The 14437-nt window shown below is 42.1% G+C and overlaps 1 protein-coding gene across 3 annotated transcripts; it reads left to right on the plus strand.

Annotated features, from left to right (window-relative positions):
- Positions 1 to 1793: 1793 nt before the first annotated feature.
- On the plus strand, positions 1794 to 14331 carry LOC131901484 (STAM-binding protein-like). 3 transcript variants are annotated; one of them, XM_059252612.1, is made up of 7 exons: positions 4932 to 5248; positions 7455 to 7527; positions 9431 to 9513; positions 10472 to 10680; positions 13139 to 13211; positions 13468 to 13557; positions 13981 to 14331. In XM_059252612.1, the coding sequence occupies exons 2-7, from the start codon at positions 7521 to 7523 to the stop codon at positions 14314 to 14316; spliced, it is 798 nt and encodes a 265-aa protein (XP_059108595.1). In that variant the 5' UTR covers positions 4932 to 5248; positions 7455 to 7520; the 3' UTR covers positions 14317 to 14331. The 3 variants fall into 3 exon arrangements, with proteins under 3 accessions (XP_059108593.1, XP_059108595.1, XP_059108594.1); XM_059252610.1 differs by lacking the exons at positions 4932 to 5248; positions 7455 to 7527 and adding an exon at positions 1794 to 1997; XM_059252611.1 differs by lacking the exon at positions 7455 to 7527 and having other exon boundaries at positions 4935 to 5248.
- The last annotated feature ends 106 nt before the right edge of the window (positions 14332 to 14437 follow it).

Consider the following 14437-nt stretch of genomic DNA (forward strand, 5'->3'; position numbering starts at 1 on the left):
TCTCCCTCTCCTTTTAAGAGGTCATGTACAGCAGCAGAAAGCATCACCTCCTTTGGGCCCTATAGCCAAAGGTCATTGGCGGAATAAGTACCACTACAGAGAGCCTTGCTTCAGTTTCAGTATACTTTATACATAGAAGTAACAAAAAAAGCAATGATCCAAGGACGGCTGTTTGAGTTCAGCAAAGCATGATCAGAAAATAAATGTAAATAAATGTCAATAACCTCATACTAAATATTAATAGAGTTAACCTTTCCCAGAACTTTCTCAGGTCAGATCAATTTAAACACAATTGCCTGGAATATACTATAGATTATATCTAGGAAAGCAGGAAAGCAAGGCAGAAGGCCATATCCAGATTCAGGTAAACTGAGGACGGCACTCCACACATCCTTTCACCAGATTGGGTTCAATAGCTATGCTCTGACATCCAGCAAGAATAGACATGTCTTGTAAATTGAATGTAAATGTTTAACACAGGAGACATGAAATCACACCCATGACCAATCCAGTGAACAAAATGCACCTGAGGTAAAAGGCCCTCTGCCTCTTTTCCTGGAGACTCTCTCCCAGTTCCTCAAGGCATTGTTCACCATGGGTCATTCTTTTGACTGTTTTTGGACACAGTAGTAATGTTTAAGAACATATTCTAGCATCAAATGGTGAAACTAAATTCATTTAGCAAAGTGAGAAAAATATTTAGCAAATATATTTTTTATGTTAATTAAACAAGTAAAAGCACAAAATTGTAGCTAAATATTTGGCACAGTGTGATTAACATTTAGTTGTAATTATTGTAAGAATGAATTTGTTACATAAGTTTTACTTTCTCATGTCCATGTTTAATAAAGCAACCATCTAGAAAATTATGGGAACTGACAATTTACTTTTCAGCTGAAAAATAAGTGTGTGTGTGTGTGTGTGTGTGTGTGTGTGTGTGTGTGTGTGTCGTTCATAGAACTCCTATTGAGAAGACCAAACCTCCTTTGGATTAGGAACTGAGAGAAGTGGTAATTTAATCACTCAGATTAATTTGAAGTTGATGTGAAATAACTGAAAAACTATTGATTGTAGATTCAGAATGGCTGTCATTGATCTCCTGACGAATCAGTCTGCCTCGAATCTTTGGCATTAGCACTGCTAGTTCATTTCCTCAGAAAACTGTGACATTTTTCTTTTCTTTTTAATGAAAAAATTGAGAGAATACAGTGACTAAGCATTGCTGGGCTTGGCAGGGTCACTGTTTCAGGGCCTCTTTCCTGGCCCTTCCTAGTTTCCTCCTAAAGCCATTCCATGCAAATGAGAGAATTGGGGGTGTCAGCTGTGGCAATGAAGCTTAGTGATAGATCTCCTCCATGTCTGCTTCTCCTAGTGATGCAAGAGAAGGCATTCAGAGTCTCATGGGCCGTGGACATGAGGATACTATGGCTGACCAGGAAGCGAACAGATGGGGCCACAGTGGCAAGGACCCCAATCACTACAGACCTGCAGGACTGCCTGACAAATACTGAGCATCCTCCTTACTGCCTAAGGAGGCTGTGCTGCGGGCTCTGGGGTCAGGACACGGGGTTCTTCACTTTTGTGTCTACTGTGGGTGTGGAGGACATACAGTGCACAAATAATAAATTTGTAAGAGATGAAGTTTCCTGTCATTGTGTTTTAGTGGGTGGAGCTGTTTGGTATAAAGGGTCAATACTAAACACAGTGGGGAATAGAATATTTAGGCTTAGGACTGATGTTCTCAGAAGTTACATAGAGAGATAACTCTGATGACTGCCCCATTCCCCATTTAGGCTCTGGTTCCTGCTTTGCAGAAGAAACTGCCAGATATTCTACAGGACACAGAGAGAAGCAACTAAGAAACTCTAGGCCTATAGGCTGAAGAAAGATGCCCAACATTTCAGAGGAACTTTGAATGACTATACAGGCAAGCAGCTGTCTCTGTCATTTCCAGAATTTTTAGAAGTTGCTTAAAATGGTACTTCCTATTTACTTAGGTAATATTATATCTTTCTGAGGTCTTTGATGTAGTTGAAGACTAGATAGTTATAATTTTCCTTGGCTATGATAAAAGATAAATTGGATATGAAACTTTAGACTCACAAATATAGGATAAATGATAGAATATTTTCTTTAATTTTGCCAAATACAAATAGACTAGATATTGTAACTGTAATTCTTGCTTGATAACAGTTCTATTATATGTAATTTTACTATGTTAACATTAAAATGTTTCTTTTTGATTACACAGAGAAGGGGAAATGCTGTGAGATATTACTTTTGTACACTGGTTTAATAAAATGCTGATTGGTCAATAGCAAGGCAGAAAGTATAGGTGGGGCAAGCAGATGAGGAGAATTCTGGGAGAAGAAAGGGTTGAGTCAGGAGTCACCAGCCAGACACAGAGGAAGCAAGATGAGAAGGCAGAACTGAGAAAAGGTACCAAGCCACATGGCAAAACAAAACTAAAAGAATTATGGGTTAATTTAAGTGTAAGAGCTTGTCAGTAATAAGTCTGAGCTAATGGTCATAGAGTTGATAATTAATATGTCTCTGTGTATTTATTTTGGTCTGAGTGGCTGCAGACCAGGTGGGACACAGGGAAGCCCCCAACTACACCTGGAGAAAACTAAATTATCACTTGCAAGTAGTTATCAACTGGAAATAGCTTCTGGGTTATGGATAGGGTTATGTGTCCAAATTTCTTTTCAGGTCTAGGACCCAGTTTGGTGTAGACTCATGCAGGCCCTGTGCATGCTGCCACAGTCCTTGTGAAATTCAATTGTACGTCAATCTTCTTGATTTAGAGAACCTGTACTCTTGGTTTTCTCCATCTATTCTGGGTCCCACACTCTATCTGCCTCCTCTTTCAAAACACCCCCTGAGGCCTGAGGGGAAAGATTTGATAGAGACATCTGTTCTAAGCTAAGCAATCTAAATTCTTTCACTCTGCATAGTGTCTGACTGTAGGTCTCTGCACCTTAACCTATTATCCACTGGAGAAAGTCCTCTTGATGACTGAGCAGTTAACTATGAGTATGTCATAGATATGCCGTAGATATATTTGAGTATGCCATACTCTGAGTATGTGGAATATCATTAGGCGGTTTTTCTTCTTATGTTTTGTTTCATTTGGAAAGGTGTTATTTGGTTTCATACTAGATCCCCGACCTATCTAGTCACAGGTTCTTGCTTATCCAACCAGTGTCCAGTATATGTTCTATATCATGGTGTGGGCCTTAAATCCAATAAGATATTGGTTGTTTACTTGCAAAAGATTTGTAGCACCATTGCACTAAGTATATTTTGTTGGCACAACACCATTGTAGATCAAGGGGTTCATGGCTGTGTTACTGTTTATGTTTCTCCTTCGGTAGAGTACCTCCTTGTACCAAAGATGCTAGACTATAGGTGTGAAGGCTGTATGTAGGCACTAGTTTGACTTCTCTGTGTTCATGTTCAATGAGTTGTTGGTGTTCTATTCAACAGTTGATGTCTTGCTGTCATTTTGTAGATAACAACCTATAGTCCTGGCAACAACCTCAGTTATTTGGAGATTCACAAAAACCCCTTTGGCCAGCAGCTCAATTAGATGTAACCCAATCCCGCTAATGAATGCTTCATTTGGTGACAAGAGATGTCCTGTTGGAGCTCTGTCTCCCCAGTATTTGGTGATTTCATGTACATCATCTGCATATATGTGTATATTTTAGGAATCTTTTTCTCTGTCAGATTTCTATACTACCCATTCAGATGGCTCTTAGTTTTAGCTGTCTCTCCATGTATTTCCTTCCTTGTCTTCTTCCCTTCTCCTCTCCATGATCCTCCACTTCCAGCTCCCCCTTATCTATCCATAATTGTTCTATTTTCCTTTCCTAGAGAGATCTACCTGTGCTCAGTTCTTTACTCTATAACAAACCTTGTGGTTATATGGATTTTTGCTTGGTTATGATTATGATTGCCTTAACAGCTAATATTTACGTATAAGCTAGTATATACCTTATTTGTCTTTCTAGGTGTGGTATACTTCTCTAAAGATGAGGTATTTTTTAATAAATATTTTTATTTTATAATTTAACTTTATTTATCAGCCATGATTCCCCTGTCCTCCCTCCTCTCACGCCCCAACCTTACCCCCTCCAATCCACCTCCCATTCCCACCTCCTCCAAGGCAATGTCTCCACTGGGGAGTCAGCTCAGCCTGGTAGATTCAGTTGAGGCAAGTCCAGTCTCCTCCTCCCTGCACCAAGGCTGAGCAAAATGTCTCAGCATAGGCTCTAGGTTCCAAAAAGCCAGCTCCTTCACTGAGGACAGGTCCTGGTCCCACTGCCTGGGGGCCTCCTAAACAGTTCAAGTTCATCAACTGTCTCACTTATCCAGAGGACCTGGTCCAGTTTCATGGGGGCTCCTCAGCTATTGGTTCACAGTTTATGTGTTTCCACTAGTTTGGATATTTGTCCCTGTGCTTTATCCAATCATAGTCTTGATATCTCTTACTCATATAATCCCTCCTCTCTCTCACCAACTGGACTCCTGGAGCCCTACCTGGAGTAGTCTTGGCTGTGGTGACTCTTCACAGCAATAAAACAGTATCTAAGATGCTCACCAAGGACATCATCTGTGCATTTAAATACATTTTTATCTGTTGAAATGTGAAAATCATGTGTCAATAATAAATGACTTTATTAATGATCACTTGTGTGAAACACTTGACACTCTTCCTGAACTAAGGGTCTGGGACTAGAAATTGTCATATCTGGGTTATGTGCTTTCAGATTCTCAGATTGCAGCCATGTAAAGCTGCTCTAGTCTTCCTGCAGGTGTCCAACTGTCGCTTTTTTTTTTTTCAACTGTCCCTTTTTAAACATGGCTTCTGGGAATCCTATTGGCTTTCTTTCATCTGCTTTATGACATCATTCCTCCCTCAACCAATCAGCACCAGATTGAGTCTTGAGGTTGCCGTGTGTGACCAAATGTGCCTCAGTACTGAGCATCTTTGATCCTGCACAGACGTGATTTTTTTTACTGCGAAACCTAACAACCCACTCTCTCATCCCTTTATCCAGATCCTACTCCTGTTTTGTCCCCATTCCTTTATCCAGATCCTACTCCTGTTTTGTCCCCATCCCTTTACCTAGATCCTACTCCTGTTTTGTCCCCATCCCTTTACCCAGATCCTACTCCTATTTTGTCCCCATCCCTCTATCCAGATCCTACTCCTGTTCTGTTCCTGACTTGAAGATGTCAGGTAGGAAAAGAAACTTTAATGTTTGTTTAATTGGACAGCTCACTAAATTGGGAAGCATCAAAACAATGTGGGATAGAGGGGAAAGTGGTGAACAAGAGGTTGGTGCCCTAACGTGGTCTCATCTTTGACATTCCCTAGGGTTGAGGTTTGGACAGAGTATTTCCTCATCCTCTCAGTGAATGTTCCTTCACCTTCCTTGGTGAGATAACAGGCTGGCAGGGCTCAGGGTTCTCTGAGGTATTGAGTGTTTAGGAGCAAGACATAGAGAAGAAAATCAAAGTTTCTGGGACTGTTTCAGCTGAAGCAGAGAGAGAGAGCTGGGTATGTAATGAGGAGAACTGAGGGCCAAGACACTTCCCTCCACACAGTTTCCCACAATGATACTTCACAGTTGGTGCTGGTCAACATTAGTGGTGAAATACAAGGGAACTCGAGAGTGTGTCTGGCAGTGTTCCATTCGCAGCTGAGATGAGCTGACCTTTTCTGGCTAGGCAGATGTCCCTCCCTCTTCTGTGTCCTCACATGTATCCTAAAGCAGTGGGGGCGAGGAAAGTCTGCTGTCCCTGCTAAAGCAGGACTGTTTGATACAGTGAACAACAGGAGCAGCTGTGCTCTCTCTGGCACCTGCACACTGGGACAATGACAGGCACCTTCCTGATAATAAAGGTCCTCACCCATGTTTTGTGCAGTTTCAGATAGCTGTACAACCCTGGCTCAGACTCAACACAAACTCCTAATGTGATTAGTCAGAGCATGGTGCCATACCCCTGCAATCTTGGCCCTTGGGAGACAGAGGCAGAAGAATCAAGGAGACCATGCCAGTCTCTAGCTGCACAGTGACTTTGGTGATAGCCCGGGTGTTAAAGAACATTCTTGAAGAAATAAAATAAAACCAATGGAGTTTTAAAAATCAGCATTCCCAATATTTGGAGTCTTCTGTCTAGTTAAAAGAGAACTAGAGAGGAGGAAGAAACACAGGGCAGGGAGGCTGAAGCTATTGGAAGAGCACTTCGGGGCTTTTTACAAAAAGGAACAGGCCACCTGGACCTGGAGATAGTCAAGAAAACAGAAAAATGCAGTGGTGGGGGATAAAATAGAATGGAGGAAAGGGAGAACATGGAACTTGGAGGTGTTAACCATGGTAACATAGGATTTGTGGGACTGAATGCTGAAGGGAGCCAAAAGACTTCATTGAATAATAAATTTCTCTGGTGATTGAGTAATTTGCTCAGCACAGGGCAAACAGAGATGGATTTAGTGAACATGTAGGTTAGTAGACCAGGAAGTAAACTGAGGCTGGAAAAATGTGTAACTAGGACAGCAAACTTGTCAGGAAAGAAACCTTTTGTGTTTGTTTTTTCTCTGCTGTTTTCTTGAATACTGGTGATGCTTAACAATTATGAAAATGAACTGGGTGCTGGTGCATGCTTTTAACCCCAGCACTTGGGAGGTAGAGGCAGGTGGATCTCTGTGAGTTCGAGTCCAGCCTGCTCTACAGAGCGAGATTCAGTACAGGCACCAAAACTACACAGAGAAACCATGTCTCTAAAAAAAAAGAAAAAATATGAAAATAAGCATGCTATAGATATATCATAACAATTCTGATCTGAGTGTCTGGGCTCATAGGTGAAATCTCAGCACCCAGGAGGCTGAAGCTGGAGGACTGATGCTGGTTGTTGGCAAATGTAGGATAAATGGTGAATCTCAAGCCAGCTTCAGTCACAAAGACAAACTTATTCCTGAAAAAAATAAGAAAATAGAATTCTTTCTGCACACACTGCTAGCTCAGTTAGAAAGGACTGAGAGAAAGTGCTGGGTCCTTTATTTCTCTGACCTCTGGAGAACACATGAATTGTCGAATGTGTGGCAGAGCCTATGAGCCTTCAGGATCAGCTTTCAAACTGAAGCTGCTTCTTCATTTTCACAGTCATTGTCTTCACTAGAGTACAGACTTGCAGATCATAAGGAATCATAGAAGTACAAAGAAAAGATAGGAACCCAACAAAACTCAGGTCTGCATCTCTAATTTATTTGCTCTTTTTTTCAAGAAGTCTTTGACTAGGGTACCAGTGTAGTTTTATGACATCACTCTACCTCTTAGCCCACCAGTACCTGAATGGTCTTTTGGTCTTTATGATGCTGACAACCTTCATTTTCCTCAGTGTCCAGTATCTCTGACCCTGGACATGTGGGTTTTTTGTTTCAGAATCCAGACAGTGTTTTTGTCTCTTTATCTGATTCTTATAACTGTGTTTTTATTATCTTCCCAACAATGTCTGGTAAGTAAAGAAATTGAAACATTTCTTTCATTCAATTTTCCCACACATTTTGAGAAGTCCAGAAAGTGTGGAATCATGGGTAGAATACTGAACTAGAAGCTGTTGTCCTAACTAGAATCTTATCCCTGATATATGTGGGGTTATGATTTTGGACAGAACATTTCCTCTCTCACTAAATGGATCTTTACATTCCACAGTGGAATATCTGACAGACTGGGCTCTGGGCTCACTGAAGTGTTAAGTGTTTATGAGCTCAGTATAGACAAAATACTCAAGTAGTTCCTGAGAGCATTTCCACAGAAGTAGGGAAAGAGCCAGGTGTGTAGATAGGCACACTCAGAGCCAAGATGTTCCACTGCAGCAGCATCAACCCTCCACTCAGTTTTCCACGTTAGCATTTCCATGTTAGTGCTGTTGAGCAGTAGTGTTGGGATGTGAGAGGAACTGGTGGCCACATCTGCCACTCATCCATGAGTAGGGTTGCCTTGGAGGAGCTGGCTGGATAGGCAGCTGTGTCCTACCTAGAGATCAGTGAGCAACCCTCAGGACAGGACCTTCAGGGTAGAGAATTGGGACTGTCTAGGGCACATGAGCAACTGTGTCTCCTGCTGTGGTCCCCAAAGAAACTCTCTAAAAGTAGTTCAGGGACAGGACTGCTTATTCAGGAGTGTCCCCTGAGCACTTGGGAGCTGAGATAGCTGAGTAACCACTAATTCATGGCTAGCACCCTCTGTTGCATAACGAGTTCCTGGAGAGCATGCCCTAAAAATAAATCCCTGTAGAGTTTTAAGGGAATCTTTTCTATTCATTGTACATTTTTTCTAACATATTTTTACTGATTATTTGGCAATGTTATATAATGCACCTGATCAAAATAGCTTCCCATTCCTTCCAAAGGCATTCTCCCACCCTGTGCCTGCCCAAAAGAAAAAAAAAAACATAAATTCTAATTTGTGTTTTCCACGTAGTCATTGGAGCATGGTGAAAGTCTCATTGGCCAGCCCCTTTAAAATAACTGAGTCCTTCCCCACACTCAACAGCCACATCTCCTGCTGGAAGACATCAACTGAAAAGAGCTACATTTCAGCATCTTTATCACACTTTAAGGACTCTCTTCAGTGGCTTACTGTCTAGACTGCTTCCTTTTTTATTTGAAGGTGGGAAAAGGCTTCTGTGATAGGTTTCTCATTCTCAACTACGAGTCTACAGTCATTGTTACCACTGCAAAAGAAGCTTCCTTACCCGGAACAGCCAGTGGCAGCACAGCTCATTGACTTCCATATGGTTTCTGGTGGCAGCATGGTTTATGGACACCAACATGGCCTCCAGCTACAGCACAGTCTCTGGAGGCTTTTTGAGCTAACCCAATCCAGAAAATGAACCATTCTCCATCTCCATTAGTGTGAGCTTCAGCAGCTGTAGGTTCACTTATCTCTGGCCCATGTATGGAATCTGCTCTGCTATTCTTCTTCTTTTTTTTTTTCAATTTCATGAGACCACTTCTTAAAAGCATCTTCCCATATGACCTACCATATTTTAGTTGTTTTTGAGATTCTGTGCTCTCTCAGATTCATCCTCTGCTGCCCTATCTCCAATCTTACCCTCCTTGGGTCTCTCAGGCTCCTTAGAGCTGCTCCATGGGCCTGTGGATGCCAGCAGCCACTGCCATCTTGAATTGATCTCCTTTGTAAACTCTTGAAAAAATTTATTTAATCCCAGTTTTTAAATTAAAATAGAATTCAGGTTGTAACTACTATCTCAGCCATGAAATTGCAGGATTAAAGCCTGTATCTCCATGGCCATCGTGGTCAGTGAGTTAGCAATACGTAAATTAACATAAACTAATATTGATCATTGGAGAAGCAAAGTAGCTCCTTTCCTAACTACTTGTATCTGGTAACAGGTGATATTCTCACACCTTGGCTCACAGACCATCAGAGCTGTCCAGATATTAAAGGACCTTTCATTGCTGGAGCTCCAAAGAAGGTAAGTCTCATTGCTGCTGAAAAGAGAGGTCATTTGTATGTAATCCTATGGAGCAAATGTAAAAGCCTGGTGCCCTTTTCTATGTTTAAACTAGCGAACCTCACTTTTTTTTCTCCCTGGTGGACATGTCTTACTTTGTCTTTCATCAGAAGTGTGATCACAGAAAGCAGGTCAATAGTGTGAGCAGTTTGTCTCTAGAATTCATTACACTTCTGCTCTCAAAGACACTGACAGCCAAGAAAGGTTCAAGAAAGGCTTGTGCAATGCTGTGGTCCACAGAGCTCACAGTTCCCAAAGGTTTTTTTTTGTTTTTCTGCTGCTTCTGAGCCTTAGTTCCTGGAATCTTTAAATAGCAGGAACTGAGTTTTCCTTGCTCATTGTCTCACAGAGGCTCTTGGAGACTTGAGTATCCTAAATACTAATTAAATCACTTTGGGCACCCCATCACAAATCCTTTTGCTTCCAGCTGGGATTGCATTGTGGAAGGCATGAATAGGGTTTCCTCCAAGCTTGGGTGCTCTCTGATTGCCTTGGTAACATCAGGAGAAGCCCGTGTGGTAACTGTTGGGTTTATGCTTAAGCACAATCCTCTGATGTGTGCACAACCACTCATAGCTACATATGTCTTCTAGTGCGAATCTCACTGAATGTGTGTAAGGTCTGTTCCTTAGGTTAAATGCTAATCAAGAGCTCCTTCATATTGTTTTCAAAGGACACAGACATCCCTATTCCCAACTCTACCTCTTTACTACTGTAGTAAGAGGATCCCAGGCTGGGTTTGTTCATACATTTATTGAGCTGAATCACCAATGTGGTGTTTTATTTACTCTAATTTCATTAGGGAGATGTATGTGTGCGTGTGCACGTGTGCGTGTGCATGTTTGTGTGTTCTAGACCGCTAGAATGGCAGGATGGCAGGAGATGCATTTTGATGTTCCCCATCTTCTCTTTTTCTTAGATCAGGAGCACCATTCGCAGACATAACAATGCCACTCTTCTGACCCAAGAGCAGTTCCAACTTTTAAGCTCTCTGGAGAATATTTACATCAATAATAACATTCCCTGGAAATCTTACCTTGAACTGAAGACCTATCAGATAAAAGCAGAAGTCCTGCTAAATCAAGGCCTCACAGAGGAAGCACTTGTGATGTATCACAAATTTTCAACGTGAGAACCTGCAGTTTTCCACCTCCTTTCCCATGACTGATCCCTCACTCATCCTATCCTCCTCTTCATGCTTCTTACCCTTGCTGACCATATGGAACTTGAAAAAGTCATCTTTTAATCAGATGACAGATTTCTCTGGCAGATCTGACACATGCTTTTCCTTACTGTTCAAAGACATGAGGACCAAAGTTGGTGGTATCCCATATAAGGGACTTCATGAGTAGGAGAGTTCTTGAGCTTGTGTCCACAGGGCCCAGCTTTTAGACAAAAGAGTTGACAGATGAACAGGATGTGTCTGCACTGGTGAGTGTTTTGAGTGCTCTATCTCTACCCAGGCAGCCAGTCGTAGGCTTATTGCTGTGTGTGGCAGAGCCAGATTCTTCTTCTCTACATCCTGTAGCCTATTGATTGGTATAGCAAAGAGGTTAGCCTTTCCTGTAGCTACACAGCCACCAGAGGACTGGGCTGTGGACCACCTAGTGTTGGAGTGGCTCAGCACAGTCCCTGAGCTGTTCACCATACTTGGGTAGGCAGAATAAGATTGCAGAGCTGTCCCCAGGGAATGACTCCTATAGTCTTAATGACAAGAACATTGTGTGTTTGAGGAAGGGAATGATGGTAAAGGTCTCACCAGTCATATTTAGCCCTGAGATCACCAGAGTAGGTCAGCTCAGGCACTCTCTCGACCATTTCCAGTAGTCTATAGTGGAGGCATCTTTGTGGATTTCTGGGAACTCTCTAGCACTCTGCTTCTTCCTATTCCCACGGGGTCTTTATTTATCATGGTATCTTTTTCCTTCTTCTCCCACTGTGTTTCTGATCCAGCTGGGACCTCCTGCTCCCTTAAGCTCTCTTTCCCCTGACCCTTGATCTCCATTACCGCCCCCCCATCCCCAGTTTGCTCATGTAGATCTCATCCATTTCTCTGTCGTTGGGTGATCCCTGTGTCTTTCTTCGGGTCCTCTTTACTAGGTAGCCTCCCTGGAGTTGTCAGTTGCAGTCTGGTTATCCTTTGCTTTACATCTAGTATCCACTTATGAGTACATACCAGGTTTGTCTTTCTGAGTCTGGGTTACCTCACTCAGGATGATGTTTTCTAGTTCCATCCATTTGCCTGCAAGTCTCATGATGTCATTGTTTTTCTCTTCTGAGTAGTACTCCATTGTGTATATGTACCACATTTTATTTATCCATTCTTCAGTTGAAGGGCATCTAGGTTGTTTCCACATTCTGGCTATTACAAATCATGCTGCTTTGAACATAGATGAGCATGTGTCCTTGTGGTATGATGGAGCATTCCTTGGGTATATGCCCAGGAGTGCTATAGCTGGGTCTTGAGGGAGGTTGATTGCCAATTTTAAAGAAAGCTCCATAACGATTTCCAAAGTGGCTGTACCAGTTTGCATTCCCACCAACAGTGTAGGAGTGTTCCCTTTTCTCCACATCCTCTCCAACATAAGCTGTCTTTAGTGTTTTTGATCTTAGCATTCTGACGGGTGTAAGATGGATATCTCAGAGGCATTTTGATTTGCATTTCCCTGATGATTAAGAATGTTGAGCAATTCCTTAAATGTCTTTCAGCCATTTGAGCTTCTTCTATTGAGAATTCTCTGTTTAGCTCTATAGCCCATTTTTTAATTGGACTGTTGGTTATTTTGATATCTAATTTCTTGAGTTCTTTATATGTTCTGGATATCAGCCCTCTGTCAGATGTGGGGTTGGTGAAGACCTTTTCCCATTCTGTAGGCTGTTGTTTTGTCTTGTTGACCATGTCCTTTGCCCTACAAAAGCTTCTCAGTTTCAAGAGGTCCCATTGATTAATTGTTTCTCTCAGTGTCTGTGCTACTGGTGTTATATTTAGGAAGTGATCTCCAGTGCCAATGCGTTTGAGACTACCTACTTTCTTCTTTCAGGTTCAGAGTAACTGGATATATGTTGAGGTCTTTGATCCACTTGGACTTAAGTTTTGTGCACGTTGACAGATATGGATCTATTTGCAGTCTTCTACATGTTGACATCTAGTTATGCCAGCATGATTTGTTGAAGATGCTTTCTTTTTTTCCACTGTACTGTTTTGGCTTCTTTATTGAAAATCATATGTTCATAGGAGTGTGGATTAATGTCAGGGTCTTCAGTTCAGTTCCATGGTCCACATGTTTTTATGACAGTATCAAGCTGTTTTTATTATTTTAGCTGTATAGTAGAGCTTGAAGTGAGGGATTGTGATGCCTCCAGAGGTTGTTTTATACTTCTTGATAGCTGATGTTTGCTGAATGTACCAGTAGATAGAAGAGTGAAGACTTTTCTCTCTCCAGGCACTGGGGGATAAGGGGATGTGGGATTTCAGGGTGTGCCTTTACTCACTCCATGAACTTCTCAAACCCTGAATTTCTTCAGGGCCTCATTTTGATACTTGTAACTTTTTGTCCATCTTAGTCACTCTGCTCTATTCCTTTAGACTCTTTATGGAGAAACTCAGAAAAGGCCCGAATAAGTGTCTTTCAGCTCGAATAAGATCCAAAATCAACAAGGTGAGTCTTCATTGTCTATGTGACTGATCTAAAATCTCCAGAACAGCAGTGAACTACTTAGAAAAAAGCAACAGATCATGACCCTGGGTATGATGGGAGCTGATGCTGCCTCAGCATAGCAGTACAGAGGAGAGGGATGGCAGGAAATGGGGTTCAAGTCATGTATGAGATACTGATGCCTCTCCCCACTTGTTTTCTTATTCTCTTTTCTGACATTAGAACTGTTGTAATTCTTCATTTCTGTTTTGTATTGCAGACTATAAATAACATTTTTGAAAAATTTGAGAGCCTTAAATTCACACTCCGAAGAAATCATACTAAGGAGTATGAAGGCTACCTAGATAAGGTCAGTGTGTGAGCATGGAGGAAGGAGGATTGTGTGTCACCTGCTCAGCCTGTGTCCTGGGGTTGTGTTGTGTTGTTGTTTCAGTGAGTCTGTGATGCAATGGATAGGCTCCACACTCAGTTGAACACACATGCACTTTATCCAGGTGAACCAACACACACACACACACACACACACACACACACACACACACACAAAGTGCAGTAGGACTCTGAGAATATTGAGACTTGGTTGTTACTGAAGAAGGCTATACAGGAACTGACTAAGGTGGTGGTGGCTGTTCTCCATAGAACTGCTGCTCCATGAGCCCTAAGCTGAGATGTCAGACCTAAACAGACCTATACTTTGAAAATCTTTTTTGCTGGTAAGGCTTTTTCTTCTGGGATTTGAAGATGTAACCTAAATCTGTTTTTCTTTCTGTAGATGAAAAGAAAAGAGGAAGAGGCAAAAAACAAGGGGTTCGGGAAGCATAGAAAATATCATAGACGAAACTCCCGAGACTTCCCCAAATTCAACTCTCTTCTACAAAGACTTATGAGTCGTGGAAAGGTGGGCCCCAGCCTGACACCAACATCTACAAAGTCTGAAGAGCCTTCAGGAGGAAGCACACCTGTGAAACAAACAGTGGTGTGTGGCCCACAGGAAGCCATCGAGGAGATAACCCCCACCCCTTCAGCAGACACTCCTGGGGAGACTAAGGTGGCGAAAAGCCCAGGTGAGTCACCACAGGTCCATGACTTGGAAATGACTTGTGTATAAGTGTTTCCCATTGCATCTGGGTCAGCCACACAAAACTGAGACTGCAGCTCTCCAGTAAAGTAAGGCGGTACTGGTGCACAGGTGTCCGAGGTCTAGAGCACTGAGCAACACAGAGAACGTC

This window comes from Peromyscus eremicus, unplaced genomic scaffold, assembly GCF_949786415.1.
Source record: "Peromyscus eremicus unplaced genomic scaffold, PerEre_H2_v1 PerEre#2#unplaced_91, whole genome shotgun sequence".
Taxonomy (NCBI): domain Eukaryota; kingdom Metazoa; phylum Chordata; class Mammalia; order Rodentia; family Cricetidae; genus Peromyscus; species Peromyscus eremicus.

Excerpts from the sequence above, each read along its gene's own strand:
- LOC131901484 (XM_059252610.1), top strand. The coding sequence starts at position 1,976 with ATGGTACTTCCTATTTACTTAG. Across the intron at positions 1,998-9,430 it reads GGTACTTCCTATTTACTTAG|GTGATATTCTCACACCTTGG; the intron begins GTAATATTATAT and ends ATCTGGTAACAG. Across the intron at positions 10,681-13,138 it reads ATGTATCACAAATTTTCAAC|ACTCTTTATGGAGAAACTCA; the intron begins GTGAGAACCTGC and ends CTATTCCTTTAG.